Source organism: Pieris napi, chromosome 12, assembly GCF_905475465.1.
Source record: "Pieris napi chromosome 12, ilPieNapi1.2, whole genome shotgun sequence".
NCBI lineage: Eukaryota > Metazoa > Arthropoda > Insecta > Lepidoptera > Pieridae > Pieris > Pieris napi.
The window spans coordinates 10,389,054-10,407,591 of NC_062245.1; the positions used below are offsets into that span (position 1 = coordinate 10,389,054).

Sequence of the window (18,538 nt, forward strand, 5' to 3'; positions counted from 1 at the left end):
ATTTTGAAATACTGGAGTAATTATTTCATAGTTGGTCTAACTCTCGACTGTGTATCGGGTTTGAAAACGACGAATATATACCATGCTAAACAAAAGTTAGTGGAGCTAGGTGGTATAAAACTGAAGTTAGTTAGTTCATTTACTTAAGATTGAAGAATTTTCCCACATCATATATTTTACGATAACAAACTTGCCAGGCCTTTGCTTGAATCAGTCGCAATAAATTTCACAATTTTATTCCATCACACGAAAAGTATGATTATTTAATTAGACGAACTAAATTTGTGAAAAAAATTTGAAAGGAAAAAGTACTTGTCAGGTTTTGCTTTGGTTTTGTAGTTTAAATAACGAAAATAAACTTTAAATTTGTATTTAACTTCTACGAGTATCATGTCTAAAGATAAATTCATCTGTATGGGATGTTATTTGTCTATTTATGTTGGTACTTGAGGTTTAACTTAGGTTTTTAATTATTTTAAAAATATTGTTCAGGAATGCTTTAACATCTATTACTAATTACAGCAGCCATGGAGTAAGAAAATACAAAATGTAATTTATAACTAGTTTTTGTGAATCCACAAATATTTTAATATACAAGACTTATGTATTGTAATTTATATAAACTAATAAGAATTATTCGCCATACATATCTACTCTTTGATTTTGCTCACTCTTTGATTTTAGTTAAATTATCGGTGGGCGGGTCCTAATATGGGCGTGGTATGCTTGATAACTTCAACCACTTCACAGATGTGATAACGAACATATGATTAAATGGTATAGAACTAATGCTACTTTGACCTATATAGAACCACACCCTGAATCCTTTATCTATTTTATAGTCTACACGGCGCTATTAGAATTCAGCAGAAATCGGGTAGTGTTACCCAAACAGACAGGAGTAAAAGGCCGGCAACGCACATGCGAGCCTTCTGGCATTAAGACCTGTGGCAAGTCCCAGCCCAGGTTTAAATGCTCTTTTAAGGGATCCTCCCGTTGAAAGCGACATTGCTTTAAACCTTGGGCAGAAGCGGCATGACGCCACTTGAGATGCAAATACGAGCAAACTCAAAAAATCATATAACTCAGCCTTCAGTTTCTTTAAACGGGAGATTGCTAAGGTAAAATCAGAGCACATTTCCAGATTTGGCGAGAAATTGGCCCTCTTCGTTTCGAGACCTCGAGCCATTTGGTCTCTTGCCAAAGCTCTTTCCTCTCAAGGAAATTTCTGTCACCCCTCTGTTTCACCACTGCACATGGTGAATGACTCGTCGACCCATTCCGCGAAGGAAAAATCTGACCTTTTAGACAGTCTCATCGCGTCCAACTCGACTTTTGATGACCAATGGCACTACCGACAATATCGGGATGTGATACGTCGAAGCCGGATATTGTGTTCCGGCAACGTGCTATCTGCAAAGTTTTAATTAACCTCCTAGGACATTTATAAGTTGTACTGCGTGTTGCTCCTGCGTTGGCTGCGATCCTAACTCGCCGTTTCCAGAATCACTACGCTCGGCACTGTCGCGAAGAGCTGAAAAACCGCTTCATGACGTAGGTACTATTGCCCCAAGTGTACAAATATATTCTTTTTTCGAATTATCTTACTTTTTAGCCAATACCAGCTCCATTCACTTGACTACTTTACCGCGCACCACCACTATGTGCAACCAACTGTCAACTAAAATATTCCCGAATCAATTCGACTTAGGGTTCTTCAAGACAAGAGCATGCCTAATCCTAAAATGCCGAAGACGCACTTGCGATGACAGTGTGAGTGTATCACTTAACACCAGAGCCTCCTGCCCGTTTGCTTTTTGTATACTGTTTATTATTATCTTAATATATATAAATAACGTTTCACGTTGTTTGTCCGCTATGGACTGCTAAACTACCGAACCGATATCTTTCAAATTTGCACACCGTGTGCAGTTTGATCTAACTTAAAAGATAGGATGGCTTACATCTCAATTTATACCCGCAATATTATTTTATTGCAAAATATTTGTTTATTATTTGATAGTCACAATTCTTACAGATGGCGCTGTGTTGAAAGTACCAACGTTTCACATAAGCTACAATTTAATGGCATGGCATAACCACCAATAGTACTATATATAATATTATAATGCAAATAATTAATAATATTTTTTTTATTACCCTTAACGTTGGACACATCTTGGTAGTTGTAGCGTATATTTATAACTCTTTCTTAATATTCCTTTAAATTTTGTTCTAAGAGATTACTCGCGATTTCATATATTTTTCTTTGTGTACAATTTTAGAATATTAAAGATGTTGGTTTGTATCTTTGTAAAGTTAACTAAAAGATTTAGTTTTAAGCTAAGGTCTTTTGCATCTCACCTACCGTGAAATGTCTAATAATATAATTTAATAATTTGTATACATTATACATTTTCGTATTCGTAATTTTCAGTCACGTGGAGAAAGGAAGATGCTGTTTTTCCTCCAGTCTAACTACTGAAAGGCCGACCGAAAGCCCCAGAGGCTGGTGTCCTCAGCCTGATAAGTTGTATTTATCCTTGATTTTTATGGAAATATCTATTTTTTAAAGGAATCTCGCTATTGGCATCAAGGGCCTTTACAGCTCAGCTCGGGTTGTTTTGGCTCGCGTAGCTCGGCCTATGGCAATAGTTTTAACTTTATGGTATTTATCCTTAGCTGTTGGAATAACTTCGTTAGCGCGTTTTAGGGTATGGCGTCATCGCTGTGATTTGTACCGTAAATGTTGGTGTTGCTACATTCAAAATTATTAAGAGTCCAATTTTTATCGCCTTGCCCCGGGGAACAGTCGTAAAAGCAAAATCTATTTTTTCAGGAAAACTAAAAGAAGGTAATGCTATACTGTCTGGGATACTAGTACATTACAAATATGTGTACTGTGTAGTATATTAAATGTATATAAATATATCCTACATATTATATGTATATCAAATGAAAGCAATTTTTTTCCTATTCGACGATTTAAACATTGTTGTTATGAATTTAGGGTAAATAAATAGTAAAAACTAACTAAATGAACAATACAGTAATTTATCTAATAAGGGGGCGTCCATAAATTACGTGAGGTGTTTAAGGGGGGGAGGGGGTCGAGTCAAATCTCATTTAATCTTACGTTGGAGAGAGGGGGGGTCTCGGCAAATATCACGCAATTTTTTTCTAATTGAAAAATTTTTTTTAGGAAAACGGTTGACCCTAAAGGCCATCTCTGCAACTTCTCGCTAACTCCATACCTAAACGCTCAACATTTCTCTTATTTTGTTTTAGTCGTAAATAAAAGCACGAAGCAATTTTTGTTTTCTTTTTACAATAACAATCCAACGCGATGACGTAAGAAACCCACATTTTGAAAAATCTCACGTGAGATTGGGGGTTGGGGGAGGGGGTTGAATAAAATCTAACGACATCTCACCAGGGGGGGAGAGAGTCACAGAAAATTTAAAAAAACAACTTCACGTAATTTATGGACGCCCCCTAAGACTGAAGAGGAAAAGCGTTTTACGATTGTTTCACAGTTTAAACATAATTACGGACGACACAGTAACCGCACATTAGGCCGGTAACTTTGGCGAATGTCTAGAACCTAATTACCTAATAATTTATTACCACTCTTTTCGCGGAAATATTATGACGGGTGCAACAGCGATATATTATTACTACTCTTTATTTGTTTTTAAACGCATTAACTTTTATGATTATTTGGTAGAATTACTTACAATCTGAACTAAAACTATCTTTATGGTTGTTGCTCTCTATTTCAGGAAAGTAAAATCAAGTAAACGAGTATTACTAACAGTGCACAAAATAACTACCGTAGAATAAAGACTCCGTAGAGAAATGCTCTCCGTGTTTTTTTTAACAAAAAGTTTTGCAAAGATTCTGAAAAAAATTACAGTTATTGTACATCAACCAAGGAAGTCAAAAATGAGAAAACAGTCGTAATAGTGCTTTACGAATTGTTCCCCGGACCCCGGGAAAGCGATATACTTTGTCTATCTACATATCTTTCTGCTGATTGTTTTAGCTAAGTTAGTTTAGTAGAGTTAATTTTATATTATTAATAGCTGCCCCAGCGAACTTCGTTTCTCCTTAATGTGATTTTACGTAGCCTGCCTTTTTAGTACATAAATACATAAAACATTTTGCTATGCTTCCCCAGAGACTGTTCGGTTCTCTGGAATGAAAACTTTTTAGGTTTTTCTGTGAATTTTCTCTGTATAAACCTCAAAGTTCAAGTCATAAGATTTTAATTAACAAATAAAAAATAAGGGTTGATCGTAGAGAGTAGCTGAAAATAAAGGGTTGTATTTATTTTTGTATGCTGTATCATGTATAAAGAAATAAAAATCAAAATTTTTTGGGGTGGACACCCCTCATCACTTGAAAGATAGATAGTAGCCAATTTTCAGTCTTACTGAATATGCATAAAAAAATTCATAAGAATCGGTCGAGCCGTTTCGGAGGAGTATGGGAACGAACATTGTGATACGAGAATTTTATATATATAGAGATTATAAATAAATATTTGTTAAATTATGACAAAAGGACTACGAACAGGTTTTATGATCTCTTAAATTTTAAACGTTATTATTTGTGTTAAAGAAAGTTGAATTTTCTCGAATTCCTCACTTGTAAAATTGTCGCTTGTAAAATATGAGGGAAATGTTTTGTCAATATTCATTATTAAACGTAATTATTAGGAATATTAAACGTAAAAGGGTTAATTAAAAACATATGTATTCATTTGGTCGTTTTATTCACTTAAATTCTTATATAATAAACCGTTTTTATTTTTTTCTAAGGTCCAAAGACCTAAAAATACTAATAATAGAAAATATGACACGTAAATTTTATTAAAGCAGAAATTACATACAAACAAGGAAAAAAAATATGTATAAATTAAATTTTGGTAATGACAACACTAAAATCGGTATACCTTTTTTGATTGGTGTAGATTATAACACTTTTTAGTTTTAACCAATACTGTCAAACCAAGCATACAGCGTCAAAATGTCGTCAAAGTTGTAATCGTAGCAATATTCTGCGTATTTATTTATCGTTAGACTGCGGGCTTATTGTGTATTAGTTTATAAATAACGCTCAATTTTTAACCAGATAAAACTGCGCAATATATATAACAGGTATGTTTCTCCCAAGTTTAAATTTAACACTTTCTCTTGGGACAGCTGATAATAGCTTAATAGTTTTTATTTGTAAATAAAACATAAACTAAACCAGTTTGTGTTCAGTTCCGTCGTAAAAAACAAACAATTTAAGTGTGTCTTTTTTGTTTCTTTTGTTGATCAAAATATATTAGCGTCTAAGGGTGAGATCTATAGTGCGCACTTAGACTTTGCTCAGACTTAACTACAACCATTCTTTACTTTTTTAAAGGATAATAAAGAAGGTATTGCATGAAATGAAACATCAATTTCTGTCTTAGCTTGAGCTTAGCTTAATCTCACCGTTAAAATGTCTATAAATATACTAAATCATAGTTTAACCTTAGTGTTTTTCGTAAGTAAAGTCTGAGCAAAGTCCAAGTGCGCACTATAGATCTCACCCTAAGAACTCAAACTCAAAGCATTAAAATTGGATGGGCGTATGGTATTTAATACGTAGCTAATTTGTACAGAAATGGGCGACGAATCTGATCCTTGCGAGTGCTTGTGGAATCATGAGTTGGCAATGCGAAGGCTTATTTTTATGGTAAGTCGTAATAGAACAAATTACTCCTATTCATTATAGTTGTGATTAAAAAAGAAATAACTTTCTTGCAATATCTGAAATCAACGTTTACAATTTTTTAGTAAAAATATTATGTACTATCACAAATCCTCACATATGTATATAGATATATACAAACATGTTTCCTTATCACTAGTATTTCAATTATTTAAGTCATTTACAGAAACAATTATTCGCAGCTAGTTTAATGTTATCAAATGCAATTTATATTAACAAACCTAATCACTTAACAATTAAATGGTTTTAAGTTGTACAACATTTTATAAAAATATGTGTATAATATATTATACTTTCAATCTTTTTGAAGATCAGAACATTTGTAACATTGGTCTGTCATGTTAAAAAAATTTTCCTTTATTAATTTAAAAATCTTTTTATAGCTCCGTCAAGGCCAATCATACTGTACAGATGGAGAGTGTCTTGATGAAATGCCATCATTACCTCAACCAGAAAATGCTGCAATCAATTACACATTTATGTTCATGATGATGGCTGTGGCAATTGTTTTGTATGTCTTACGCCCACAGCGCAACCAAATTCAGGATACTGCCAAGCCCGCTCCTAACCCTCGTGTAAGATTTACCAAATGTACTATAAGAATAATATGTAATATTAACAATGTTTAATAGCTACTCATTTATATTTATTTACTTTTAAGCAAAAACTTAGCTTATTTTAGCCAAGCCTGGCTAAGCTGTAGTGTGTACATTCGTATACTGCAACTAAAAATAATATGATATTGTTGTAAAATGTTGCAATGTTTTAATGATATATAGATCATTATTATCTTTTCAATGTTATATAATACTGATTAACACACAGTATGGACATGTTAGGGAAGTTGAATAATAAATAATTATTCTATTGTGTTGATTAAAATGGCAGATGTTTTCACCTTGAACTTAATTGATTTCTTAGCCTTGACAGCATTTGGAATACTGCTTTTTAATTTTCTCTTATATTACTTAAATGTAAATAAAAGGATTTTTCTAAATCTGATAATTATAGTATACATTGTTATATCTCTTTGTTTTACCAACATTGGAAAATTTAAAATATGATTTTGTATTTTAATAGTTGGAATTATAATATACACTTCTAATTATCATTATCAAAATGTAAAATACACAATATAGCCTTTTTTTTTCAGGATAATGATGGGGCACCGCCAGCACCACCCCGAATTTAATGCATTGACAAAATACATCAAGTGTGTCAAACCATCAAAATAATATGTATCATATATAATAGTTGAAACTTATGACGATAATTAACATCCATTGTAATAAGTATAAGTAATAATGTAAGTGTTAGACAAAACTCGAATAGGACTTTCCGAGGAAAAGAAACATCTTGCCTGTAATTAAAGTATTCAATTTCATATCATTCCATGTTTTCGCATAGTTTAGTTTGTCACAAAATACTATAATTGGTGCTAAGAGTTGAAAAGACAAATATTAACAATTTCACAACTAAAAACTACCAATCGTGGTATGTTCCCAAATAAATCATTATCATCACAATCATTAACCAACAAAATGGTTGGTATAGATCTGCAAAAATTATCTTACTTTACTATTTTTATTTTTATGCACTTTTTGCTTGAGTTGCACTGTTTTTTCTTATTTATGGTTAACAAGACAGTTTAAGATACATTCTTCAAACTTTTGTGATATTTTATATTTTTTAGAAATTTCATGGGTATGGGTTTAGTTCAATATTACTTTAAAACTAATTGCATTATACATTCTTTGACTAAGCATATTTGAGATTGTATTTAGAAAAATAAAAGTGATATCTAAAGAACCTTTTTGATTTTCCTGTTTGATTACAACCTGTATGGATGTTAAAGTCCAAATAATTTATCTATAAAATTTTGCCAGTTTATTTAACCCTTAACTGTAGAAATCTTCTGGACAGGAGGCGGTAAGTCGGCAAAAGGGTACCGGGCCTTTCAAGAGGCCCCTAGACTGGCCAATTTTTCACGAAAATGTATAGCTGCACACGTGTGAGGCTGGTAGCATCAGCCAGTATTTACGGGTAGACTATGCAATAGGAACTCGGCAATATTTTTAGTATGGCCGATGAATGTTTAGTGTCCCAGCCGTATAGCCGGACCGATCGCTTTGCAATCGAAAATACTGCAATATTTCTCAATTCTCAGCCACATTATTGCTGTCTCCCTTTACGGCCTAAGTGCGTCCCTTTTTTTTACTACGTGAAGTTTGCCTCGTTCGAATAGCGCTATGTTCATTGTGTTTGTTTCCGTTTATTTTGGTTATATTATGTACTAGCCAAGCCATGTATGTAGATCGTATAAAGACAAAATAATCAATAATCTCCAAAATTTGCGTGACGTAATACTTGAACGCTCCCATAGACAAAAAAAATACTTATCATCTTAATTGTTTTCCTTTTAATTATTCAGATTTTAAATGAAACTACAAATCTGTAAAACTATATTTTTTTAAAAATGTACTTCTGGAAGATACCATGTACATAGTAATGGTAGTCATAATTTCATATAATTATTGCTTTGTAAAAATTCACCATTATTACAATAGTAACATGGGTTAAAATGTTACCACCCCTTATTGAGAGGTGGTAGACCCAAATCATGACTCTTGTATTCTATCCACTTCATTTTTAACTTTCTTTAGAAGGCTACTTATTTTTTTGTATTTACCTACTGAATTCGGAAGATTTTCAAAGTTGATAATGTCACAAATATCTTTCGCGAACTTATCGTCACTTGGTAATTTCATGAATGGAGATGCAATGTTAAGGACTGGTGTACCATAAAGTGTGTCCTTGACTTTGCCAGTTTTTACTTCAGGCGTACTTGATTCTGATGGTGTAGGTACATCAGCTGGTTCGATTTTAGTTATTTCTTCAGCGTGTGCAGTTTGTGATTCCTCTATGTTACTGATATCCTGTTTAGAATCATTATCCTCTTTATCCGATTCCAAGAGAAAACACTCTTCTACTATTTCTACACTTTCATCTGCAGTACTCGGCGACTTATTCTCAACAATAACATCTTTAGACATCTCGGTGTCAGTACCAGAAACAATCGTTATTTCAGCACTCTTAATAGCATCTAGGAGTTGCTGTTTTTCAGCTTCTAAATCATCAATGGAGGGACTATTCCTACCACTGAATGGTAACGTTTCCTGCCAAAAAATAATCTCTAGTTTTATACATAAAAACCTTAAATATATTATGTTAAAACAAAAATGTATGAGTTTTAAGACAAGTTCTTTTTTAGGATTGGGGACAAACAGCAGGTTAAAATATTAGGTGGCATACAGCCAATTTATATTAGAAAATGATAAAAACCTGAGACCAAAAAATAGGGTGCGTGTACTATGTACGCGCGTAAGAAGTACTTCTTTGGCATTATTAAAAATAGGTTTTGATTGCATGCAAATAATTAATTACAATTAAATAATTAAAGATTGGAAAAGGAGTCATTATAGTTAATAAAGTTCAGATCACATTTGAAAAATTAAATAAATAAATATTTATTATTATTCTCTTACATTAAGTGAAACATAAATTCTATTATTATTCGAATGTTGTTTTTAAATTATGTCCAATGCGTCTTCCGTGGGCAACTTCATTCTGTTAATTTTGTGTCACGGTGTGCGCGCATAGTAAAATTTCACTCTCATCAATTTTTCATAACGCGCCTAAAGAAATATGTATATAATATTGTAATATTAAAAATAGAAAAATTACTTACGTCATCATCATCTATTGTTATCAAATCGTCTTCAGGCATAGGGATATCTGGCACCTGCATCACTTCAATTATTTCTATGTCATCCATTGATTTATTGTCTGAATTATCCTCTGTGCTGGGTTTAGATGTTTCTCCAAAAGATTGCTTCTTTGATATGGATTCTTTTAATTCTACTGATTTAGAATTTGGAAGATCTGTATTGGGAGTTTCGGTATTTGGAGATTTTGTGTCTGGTGTTTCGGACTTCACAGGCTCGGAAGGTTTTAAAGGGGTTTGGGTTACTGATGGTTGAGGACTAGAAGGCAACTCTGGAGGGGGTGGAGGTGGAGATGGTAGGTTTGGGGGTTCATCATCAGGTAGAGGTGGAACAGATGGAAATTCTGCCATCTCTGTAATGAAATAAGACTCTTTATTATGAGTTAATCACTGAAGAGGCTATTTAATTGTAAGTACATAATGAGTTAATTAATAAACAAAACATCAAAAGTAAAACAGAGAGAAACATGTATTACTATCACCTAACTTACTTACTACCTTCTAGTATTAAATAATATAGTTTTTTTTATAGTATTCAAAGAGAATTATGACAAAGGACGACGACTACAGCGCACTGGCGAGCTTTCTAGCAGAGAGAGTGAGCTTCCACCTTACCCCCTTTTTTATAAACTACCATTCATTAATATTAATTTAGATTAATTTTGTTGTTTTGCGGAAAACAAATCAGGTGATTATAAATATGTAATTCTAATATTATATTGGACGACGTAAGGGACTGTTCAAGTATTACGTAACGCAATTTGGGGGGTGGGGGAGTCTTTTGAAACGTTACAGCGCGTTACAGGGGCGGGAGGGGGGTTATGTAAACAACGCGTTACGTAACATTTTTTATTTTAATAAAAAAACTGGGGGATTAATTGGCAACCCTTTTCGTTTATTTTGTACGTTACTGTTATTTTTGCTTTCCTAAGTTTATGTTTCGGGGAATTCCTCGACTGTGTGTACGTGATTTTTATTTTATTAAAGTTTAAAGTTTTTGTTGTTAAAGATTGAGGAAATACCGTAATATCTTCGAAAGCGGGAGATTTGCATCATCAGCTCTTCATGTAATATAAAAGCTGTCATATTAACTTGCCAGTACAATTGTGCCAAAGAAATGTTTCTAAAATCTTTAAAAATTGCGTTACGTAATACTTGAACGCACCCTAAGTTGATATGAGTTAAAACTTTAATGTTTATCTTTTTGAAGTTAATTTTTAGAAAACATACCATCGCCACTATCCAGCTCCATTTCTGCTTGCCCTTCTTGAGAAATGTTTGCAGATGAAGGAAAGAATGTTAGTTTCTTCCGTTTGTATGCCTTCATAGCATTTGGTGCTAATCTTTGCAACATTATAAATTTACTATCTTGTTCCGACAATGGTGGGAGGCCATATAAATGTGATTCCTGAAAAAAATGTTTTGTTTAATTATTAATTAATTTATTGTAACAAAAATTATATTGATAATGTTTCTATTGAGAAACATTATTGTATATATATATACCTGTTGATAGTGAAGTATCAAAAATTTCCTATTGAGATTGTTATCAAAAAGTAATTTTAGCATTTGAATCCTAACAATTGTGAATTAACAATGCAAAGTGCAAATATAAAGATACTCTACAAAAGTTAATATTAACTATTGTGTACATCCATACATACACACAAGGCTGGTAAACCAATATTATATATATTATTTTATTAAAGGTAATATACCTAATTAATTAATTGACAGGCATATTTCAAAAGTCAGTTGTTTAATTTCTTCCTTTAAGGCTACATACATACAATATAACATACCTCTATATATGTAGAACTTGTGGGAACATTAAATCCTGGAAAGTCGTGAATTTTTTTTATGTCATAACGGTCTTTAGTTCCTGGTTCAAAAATTTCACCGTCTTCTTCCCCAGGATCGAGTATTCGTGTTCCCTGGACAAAATACATATATTTACTTAGGAATTATTGGATGACAATGAAATGGGAACAACCCTTAGTGGCAGATAGGTATGGTATGAGGTAGATATATATTAAACTAGCGGACCCGACAGACGTTGTCCTGTCTTCCTAACTATGAATATTGATTTCAAATTGGTATAATTAATTAAAAAATATTTCAGAAACAAAGTGTTTATTATTCTAATGCTTTATGTTATACAACATTATTTGTTTGTTTTTCTGGCTCGCATATTATTATATATCAATATAATAACTCCGATCGAAGCATTTATTTTAAACGATATTCATTTTATTACATCCTCTTTGACGATATTTGCAGCACGCATTCTGTCAATGTTATGTCAAACGCCATAAAGTTACATCAAAAAGTTCGAATTGTATGGTGGTTAAGTATTCTTAAATTTTCTTTTCCGCGCAATTTTTTTCTTTTATAAGAACCTTCTCCTGACAATTACAAACACAACAAAAATAATCAGACAAATCGGTCAAGCCGTTTTCATGTTATGTCGTGACAACGGAAAACGGGTTTTCGTTTTTATATATGTATAATAAGTATATAGATTACAATTAGTTACAAGGTCTGTGCAGTGTTAACACCTAAAACATAAATTTTAAGATAACCAATCTATTTTCTACACTTGAAACTTTAGTTCAGAGGACTATCTCATCGGTGGTAATAACTTAAGATAGTTGTATAGTTGGTAATAAATAAATATTAAGGAAGATTTATTAAAACTGAAGCATTTTATTAATCTTCAATGATTGGACTGTTTGGAATCTATTGTTTGGGCTTGTTGTAATAATTTAAAAAGATATATCTTTTATGTATTTGCTAATAAAGTACAGGAGAAACAGTAAATTTACCGTGGAATCAAACATATTGATGCCTGATGGCAAGATCTTAGCTTCTTCCATCCAACCACATGGATAGCCCAGAAGCCTCATTCTGTAAATATACAAGGGAAGCTCATATCTCTTGATACCCAATGCATGACGCAGTTGTCCAGAAATTCTTCCAGGGATGAGGTGGCCATATTTTTGCTCATCTTCAACATGATAACGTCTGTAAAATGATGAATGTGGTTCACTATTACATAAAATCTTAAATCAGAATTCCACTATGTTTTGAAAATTAATCTTATTGCTTTAAAAAGAAAGTAATCTCTCACTCATCGATGCCACCCAACGCATTACAATGATAGATTTGTAGTGAATTGAGCCCATCCTTTAAGTATGCCATATGCATTAACTATTTAGCCCTAGATATTATGCTATATATTTATATATTATAATGAATAGTAGAGTAAGAAATATTAAAATATACTAACAAAAATCTATCCCAAAAGAATCTAGACTTGTGCTAAAATTAACAAATACGTTACTGTTATATTCTTACCCAAGTTTAACACCTAAGTTTCTTCTTTTCTCTGCAATTCGAGAATGATTTCTGGGCTTTTTACAATCTTTTAATTGGTGTTCTCCATCACAGTTAAAACATGTAAATCTTGGCCGGGTAGCTTGTGTTTCATTTACTTTTATATCGTCTTCTTGGATATTGGATATTAACTGTGAGGCCTTAAAAAGTAAATATTTATATTAAAAAGGTTCCTTATATTTATTGTTTATTCTCTTTTATTATAGTATAGCTATCTCAAGACTTTACCTGTTTATACATGGGAACATCAGTATTGCCGCCACAAGGTGCTGTGTCCACAAAGAATAAGTTATCGTTGAATGAAGGTACTTCAGTTATATTTTCTGTACTCTCCTTTGGCCAAATATCTAACTCAAGATCAGTATCACTATCTATAACTAGGCCCTCATCATCATTTTCTTTAAGTAAGTCTAGCATAAAGTTTTTAATTTTACTTTTGTATAATTTTGCAAACCTTTTATCTCTAAATCGAATGCTTATTAATGGTGTTTTATGCTCAGATTCCACTATACTTAAATCACTATTGGAGGCTGGTGAATCTATTTGAATATCTTCATTGAAAATTATTGTGTTAGAGTGTTCTTTGTTGTTTTTAGTTTGAACTGAACCATTTCTTATGCTTATACTGTAACTAGAATTACTCTTTAAAACATTCCTGTCATTTTTCCCTCCATTTTGTGGTGTTATTTTTATAAAATGATCGTGAACTTTATCTGTATCTTCAGTAATTTTTTTACTAGAAGTGATTTCTTGAACCACCTGCTGTCCCGTATTTGGTTTTGAAATCTTTGTTTTTGATTTTTTATTATCGTCATCACTACTTCCAGATAAATCCTCATTATCTAGCTCGTATATAATATCCTTCATACCTGCTTTCCGTTTCGCCATAACAATATTTACATAAATAATGAATTTAAGAACTAAACTTCAAAAAAAGCACAAGTTTTGTAATAACTAATAAGTTTTTAAATATTTTACAGCATTCCTGCAAAATGATATTGGAGTTGTTGACAATCTATTATGTATATTCCCAAAAAATATTCATTCATTGATCATTCGCATTTTGTCAGATTTGATTCAAGCACAAACTATCCAAAATCCAAATACCATAGACTGTTATAGATTTGGTCTGTGGAGAATCGAGCAAAGGTCTTAGACAAGACGCTTTAAATTATAACGTAATAAATGGAGCAGTGGACATACAATAAAATTATTTTCTTTCACCAGACTACTGCTACAAATCCTCCATACATCTTTACGAGTTTCACTGCCATTGCGGAATTTCCTCCATTTGGGGATATGATCTTTTTCCTTAATAGCGTATGTGCCATCAAACCCGTCAGTCCTCAAGCCACCCTCCAGTGACCTCCATATAAGTTTTTATGCTGGTAGCGAAAATCATTTCATTATCTATTTAAACGAAATCAATTCAACGCACCAGCGCACCATACAACGGCTAGTTCGATAATGTTAACTCAAAATCTACATTAAAATTCATATTCAAATGATTATGCACAAAAGCACTAAATAATAAGCTTTAATAAACACTAATTTCAGTAACACACTAGTCTGTTTTTCTTTTACATTGTATTTTAAATCCTTGAAATCCTCTTAATCAACAAATGACTTTAATTGAACAAAATTGCTTTTGCTACGAATGACGCGACCGACTTCCGGTAGAATCGCAACATGATGCTTGGCTGCAAAAATGCGTTGTGTACGTACAATTACGCAAAAGCGTTAGTGTACGTTGAAATCTTCTCGGCAAAAATTGGTCTAGAGACTAGAACCCTAAGGCCGTTTCTCCACTGCTCCGGTCCGGCAAACGTTAATTACCGATTTAGAAACTCACAACAGTACTTACGTGCTTCTCCACTGCTCCGGCATCCGGTTTTTAACGATCCGATAACTTGCTAGATCGGAACGCGGTGTTTTATCGGTCCAAGTATATCCAAGTATCCAAGAGGTTATAAATTATTATTCACAGGTTTATTTATAGTTTGTTTAATTTGAAAGAATCTGGATAACCTGGACCATTAAACCAAATTAAGTTGCTATTTATTTATATTTTTATACCATAGTATTAGTGAACTATTTATTAAGTAGATTATAATATTTTAAGATAGACAATATAAAAAAAGTAATAAACTTGCCGGAGTAATAAAATATTCAGAATTTAGAACGTTTTATTAATAAAATAAAGTATATGGGTTTTAATTAATATAAGTGTTGCATGATAAATATACAAATATCGATTATTGTCGGATCAGATATAGTGGAGAAGCGCAATCCGGCCTTCCGATATTTTTCTCATGACTCATTCCGGTATCCGACGCCGGACCGGAGCAGTGGAGAAAGGGCCTAAGATTGTGTGTTTAGTAAATTATTAATTAACAACAAATCTCATATGATATGTAGTTTCCTGTATTTTTTTTAGCACAAAACAAGAGTATAATTATATAGAATGTACTTAGAAGTTTTATTCGCATTTCTCTCTTTTTTGGACTTTACTTTTTAAAAATAGACTTCCGTAAAGTAATAATACATGGTCACGTGACACGTCTGTCGAAAATGTTCTTACTTCTTTGTCTCAACCCCCAGAGGTCTGACACCTGAGTAGTAGGTTATGTTTATTTATTATAAAATTAATCGTTTCTGCTAAAATCATGTCACTGTTAAAAATTATTCGAATTAATACGAAACATATTTTTACTAAACACAATGAAACCCATACACTCTATATTTCAAACAGAAAATTAAGCATAGTACCTTCAGTCTACGGTTCGTATTTACGATGGCTTTTATAATTCTTAATTTCAACGACGATATTATGATTTAAGTTTTTCTTGCGTTTTATAGATCAAGAAAATCCTGCTCCAAAATTTTTTTCGTCTGGAATACAAGTGCTTTTAAAAAGGTTGACTAGACCAGAGTTTTCCAAAGTGTTTCGTAAACGCACTAATAATAATACCGCAGTTCTCAAAACGCCCGTATACAAATTTCTTACTGACGAAGAGCTCAATATAGAGAAGGAAAAGGCTAACACAAACGCCGATCGCTTGTTGCAAATGCCTCCAGTAGTTAAGGTACTTACTATTTCAATTTGTTAATTTCTTCCTTCCAGTTCAAATTTCTTTGCCAAAAGATTACATTTGATTTTAAAACATGCTGTCCTATGACATATAACCCAGGTTCTCTTGCATGGAATCATAGAAGAAACTTTCCTATAGTGAATCATTTAATACAACTAAAGTCAGTAGTTGGGTCAGTTATTTTTATCTTTGTTTTAGTTACATGAACAAATAAATGATGTACTCTCAAAAGACCCAGCATTAGTTGGATATGATAATTCAACATACATGTTTACAGACATTACCTTTGGTGTTGCTAATGAGCACAGGATTATTGTACAGAGGTATGTAGTCTCACAAGTAGTGAATAATTAATTTTAACAAATATACAGAAAAATATTACATTGTAAAAGTATTTAAAAAATGTAGTAATGTCTAGGTGAATTAATCTATTAAATGTGACAATAATGCACAATTAAATACGTGAATTCTTAGTTGTGTGTGTAGTATTTGTACAATGTGTAATCTCAACAAGATCTATCTATCTGATAAAATCAAACAGATTAATAAATGTAATTATTCAATTAAGCTTTTTAATTTTTTAGAAACCCTGATGGTACTTTAGAAAGTTGTGATCGGGACACTAGAAAGAGGCTCAATCAGGTAATTTTTTAAATAGATACAAAGGAATCTTTTTTACTTACATTAGTTTATTAAGTTCACACAGCCAAGGCTCTCCTGATTTTTTAAATACCTATGAGGTCTTAGTCTAATTTTATTTTATCTATTGAAAGTAGAAATAAAGTAATATAATATTATTTCAATTACTCTACAGATCTATTTCCCGATGCAAGGTCGTAAGATAAGAGAACCAAAAGTTTTCTCTGAACCTGAAAAATTTAACGGTTTATTGGAGGGTGAAAAATATGAGTATATCCTTGATAGAGCTTGTGTGCAATATGAACCAGATGAACGCAAGTATCAAGAGATTACCAGTATTACATATCAACATATTGATTTGCACAGCAAGTTTGATTTGCTCAGGTAATTTTGTTCAATTGAAATCGAAAATCCAAGGTACATAATTATAGAACAATCTTGCTTGTGTTGTTTTCTCATATAATTCTATAGAATTTTCATATTTGGAATTTATACAACAGATAGTGCCCAAACAAATTTCTCACTACAAAATCGTTAACAAACTAGAGTTTCACAGTATAGTATATAAAAAATAGTAGTCTGAGTCCCTTGACATAACATTGTCATTTTGTTAATATTTCTTTATTGTAGGATTTACAGTATTTTAAGTCGGTACTACAAACATTTTAAATCAACTAATGTTTATACAAAAATGATAATGAAATGTATATTAACCTGATTCATAATGTATAGTTGGATAAACTCAAACCTATAATACATAGTTGCGTATATAGACTTCTCTTATAAAATATAGTCCATATAGGTTTGTTTGACTTTCCTTTACATTAAAACATTCTATAAATAGTATAATATCAAATTTTTATCATCAGATCAACCCGTCACTTCGGACCAATGGTATTTTACTTAACATGGTATCAAAGCATGGATCGCCTAATGTTGGAGTTAGTCCAAAGCGGTGTGGTACGTGAAGCTGTGCTGTTAGCCGCACTGAGACAGGCCATACACAATGATCTTAGCAATGGAGAAGACTATAATGCTTTGGTCTCGGAGGTATAGCACTTTTAAATAGCATTTATTTTTTATTAAGCAAGTATTAGGATTTACATCACACCTGAAACTGAATTGACACCATTGTCGTAAATGAAAATTAGAAATATGGTTAACCATTCTATTTGTATGGCATTAATGCAATACATGTATTCGGTTTAGTAATATAGTAGCTTCTAAAGACAATTAAATTTAATTTTTTGCTCTATACTAGTCCACAGATTAACTTGCTATAAGCCTTGTATGTCTATGTGTATTTTTTCCATGTCACTCTCACAGCTAACATTCTTAAAATAAATTATGAATAGAACAATAAATCATACTTGACTTTTATAGATATTACCAAGACCGATACAGCTAACCAAACCAGAGATTCTTTCAGAGGAAGATATAGCATTGGATACAAAGTGTACTGAATTGGTTGATACCTATATAAATACATCATCATCTATGAAGAGTCAACAAGCCCTTGCTTTACAGGGCTATAGAGAATATTATCAGCAATTAGTAGACCTTAGTAGGGGCTTAAAGAAGGCTCATGGCAATGCATAAATTATATGCTTAAATAAATATTAGAGTAAGAAGTTGTGTTTTATTAGAATATTTTAGGATTGTATATTTAAAGATTTTATTAAAATAAAAGTATTTATCTTAATGATTGAAAAAAGTTTTGTTTCTGTTTTAAATAAGGTTTTCGTTTTGTCTTCTCTCTCGGATAAAGAAAACACCTGTAAATATAAACGCTTATTTACACTGCACGATGTGCACACTTGCACAGTGAATTTAGTCAGAGTGGTGTCTGACGGTACGGATC

The 18,538-nt window shown here is 32.2% G+C and overlaps 3 protein-coding genes across 3 annotated transcripts; 2 read left to right on the forward strand and 1 right to left on the reverse strand.

Moving 5' to 3' along the window:
- The first annotated feature begins 5,635 nt into the window (after positions 1-5,635).
- Positions 5,636-7,399, forward strand: LOC125054596 (small integral membrane protein 14). The gene is made up of 3 exons (XM_047656590.1): positions 5,636-5,730; positions 6,150-6,341; positions 6,920-7,399. The coding sequence occupies exons 1-3, from the start codon at positions 5,659-5,661 to the stop codon at positions 6,956-6,958; spliced, it is 303 nt and encodes a 100-aa protein (XP_047512546.1). The 5' UTR covers positions 5,636-5,658; the 3' UTR covers positions 6,959-7,399.
- An 818-nt stretch (positions 7,400-8,217) lies between these two features.
- On the reverse strand, positions 8,218-14,008 carry LOC125054608 (zinc finger CCHC domain-containing protein 8 homolog). The gene is made up of 7 exons (XM_047656602.1): positions 13,175-14,008; positions 12,908-13,086; positions 12,376-12,574; positions 11,353-11,484; positions 10,781-10,958; positions 9,515-9,903; positions 8,218-8,942 (listed from the first exon to the last, which is right to left on the reverse strand). Exons 1-7 carry the CDS (start codon positions 13,832-13,834, stop codon positions 8,385-8,387), a joined length of 2,295 nt encoding a protein of 764 aa, XP_047512558.1. The 5' UTR covers positions 13,835-14,008; the 3' UTR covers positions 8,218-8,384.
- A 1,554-nt stretch (positions 14,009-15,562) lies between these two features.
- Positions 15,563-18,308, forward strand: LOC125054748 (28S ribosomal protein S22, mitochondrial). The gene is made up of 7 exons (XM_047656794.1): positions 15,563-15,727; positions 15,806-16,032; positions 16,237-16,361; positions 16,623-16,680; positions 16,853-17,061; positions 17,547-17,727; positions 18,061-18,308. Exons 1-7 carry the CDS (start codon positions 15,613-15,615, stop codon positions 18,274-18,276), a joined length of 1,131 nt encoding a protein of 376 aa, XP_047512750.1. The 5' UTR covers positions 15,563-15,612; the 3' UTR covers positions 18,277-18,308.
- Positions 18,309-18,538: the final 230 nt, after the last annotated feature.

Excerpts from the sequence above, each read along its gene's own strand:
- LOC125054596 (XM_047656590.1), top strand. The coding sequence starts at position 5,659 with ATGGGCGACGAATCTGATCCTTGCGAGTGCTTGTGGAATCATGAGTTG. Across the intron at positions 5,731-6,149 it reads TGCGAAGGCTTATTTTTATG|CTCCGTCAAGGCCAATCATA; the intron begins GTAAGTCGTAAT and ends ATCTTTTTATAG. Across the intron at positions 6,342-6,919 it reads AGCCCGCTCCTAACCCTCGT|GATAATGATGGGGCACCGCC; the intron begins GTAAGATTTACC and ends TTTTTTTTTCAG.
- LOC125054748 (XM_047656794.1), top strand. The coding sequence starts at position 15,613 with ATGTCACTGTTAAAAATTATTCGAATTAATACGAAACATATTTTTACT. Across the intron at positions 15,728-15,805 it reads CATAGTACCTTCAGTCTACG|ATCAAGAAAATCCTGCTCCA; the intron begins GTTCGTATTTAC and ends TGCGTTTTATAG. Across the intron at positions 16,681-16,852 it reads CTAGAAAGAGGCTCAATCAG|ATCTATTTCCCGATGCAAGG; the intron begins GTAATTTTTTAA and ends ATTACTCTACAG.
- LOC125054608 (XM_047656602.1), bottom strand. The coding sequence starts at position 13,834 with ATGGCGAAACGGAAAGCAGGTATGAAGGATATTATATACGAGCTAGAT. Across the intron at positions 13,087-13,174 it reads ATGTTCCCATGTATAAACAG|GCCTCACAGTTAATATCCAA; the intron begins GTAAAGTCTTGA and ends TTACTTTTTAAG. Across the intron at positions 8,943-9,514 it reads TAACAATAGATGATGATGAC|GAAACGTTACCATTCAGTGG; the intron begins GTAAGTAATTTT and ends ATTTTTTGGCAG.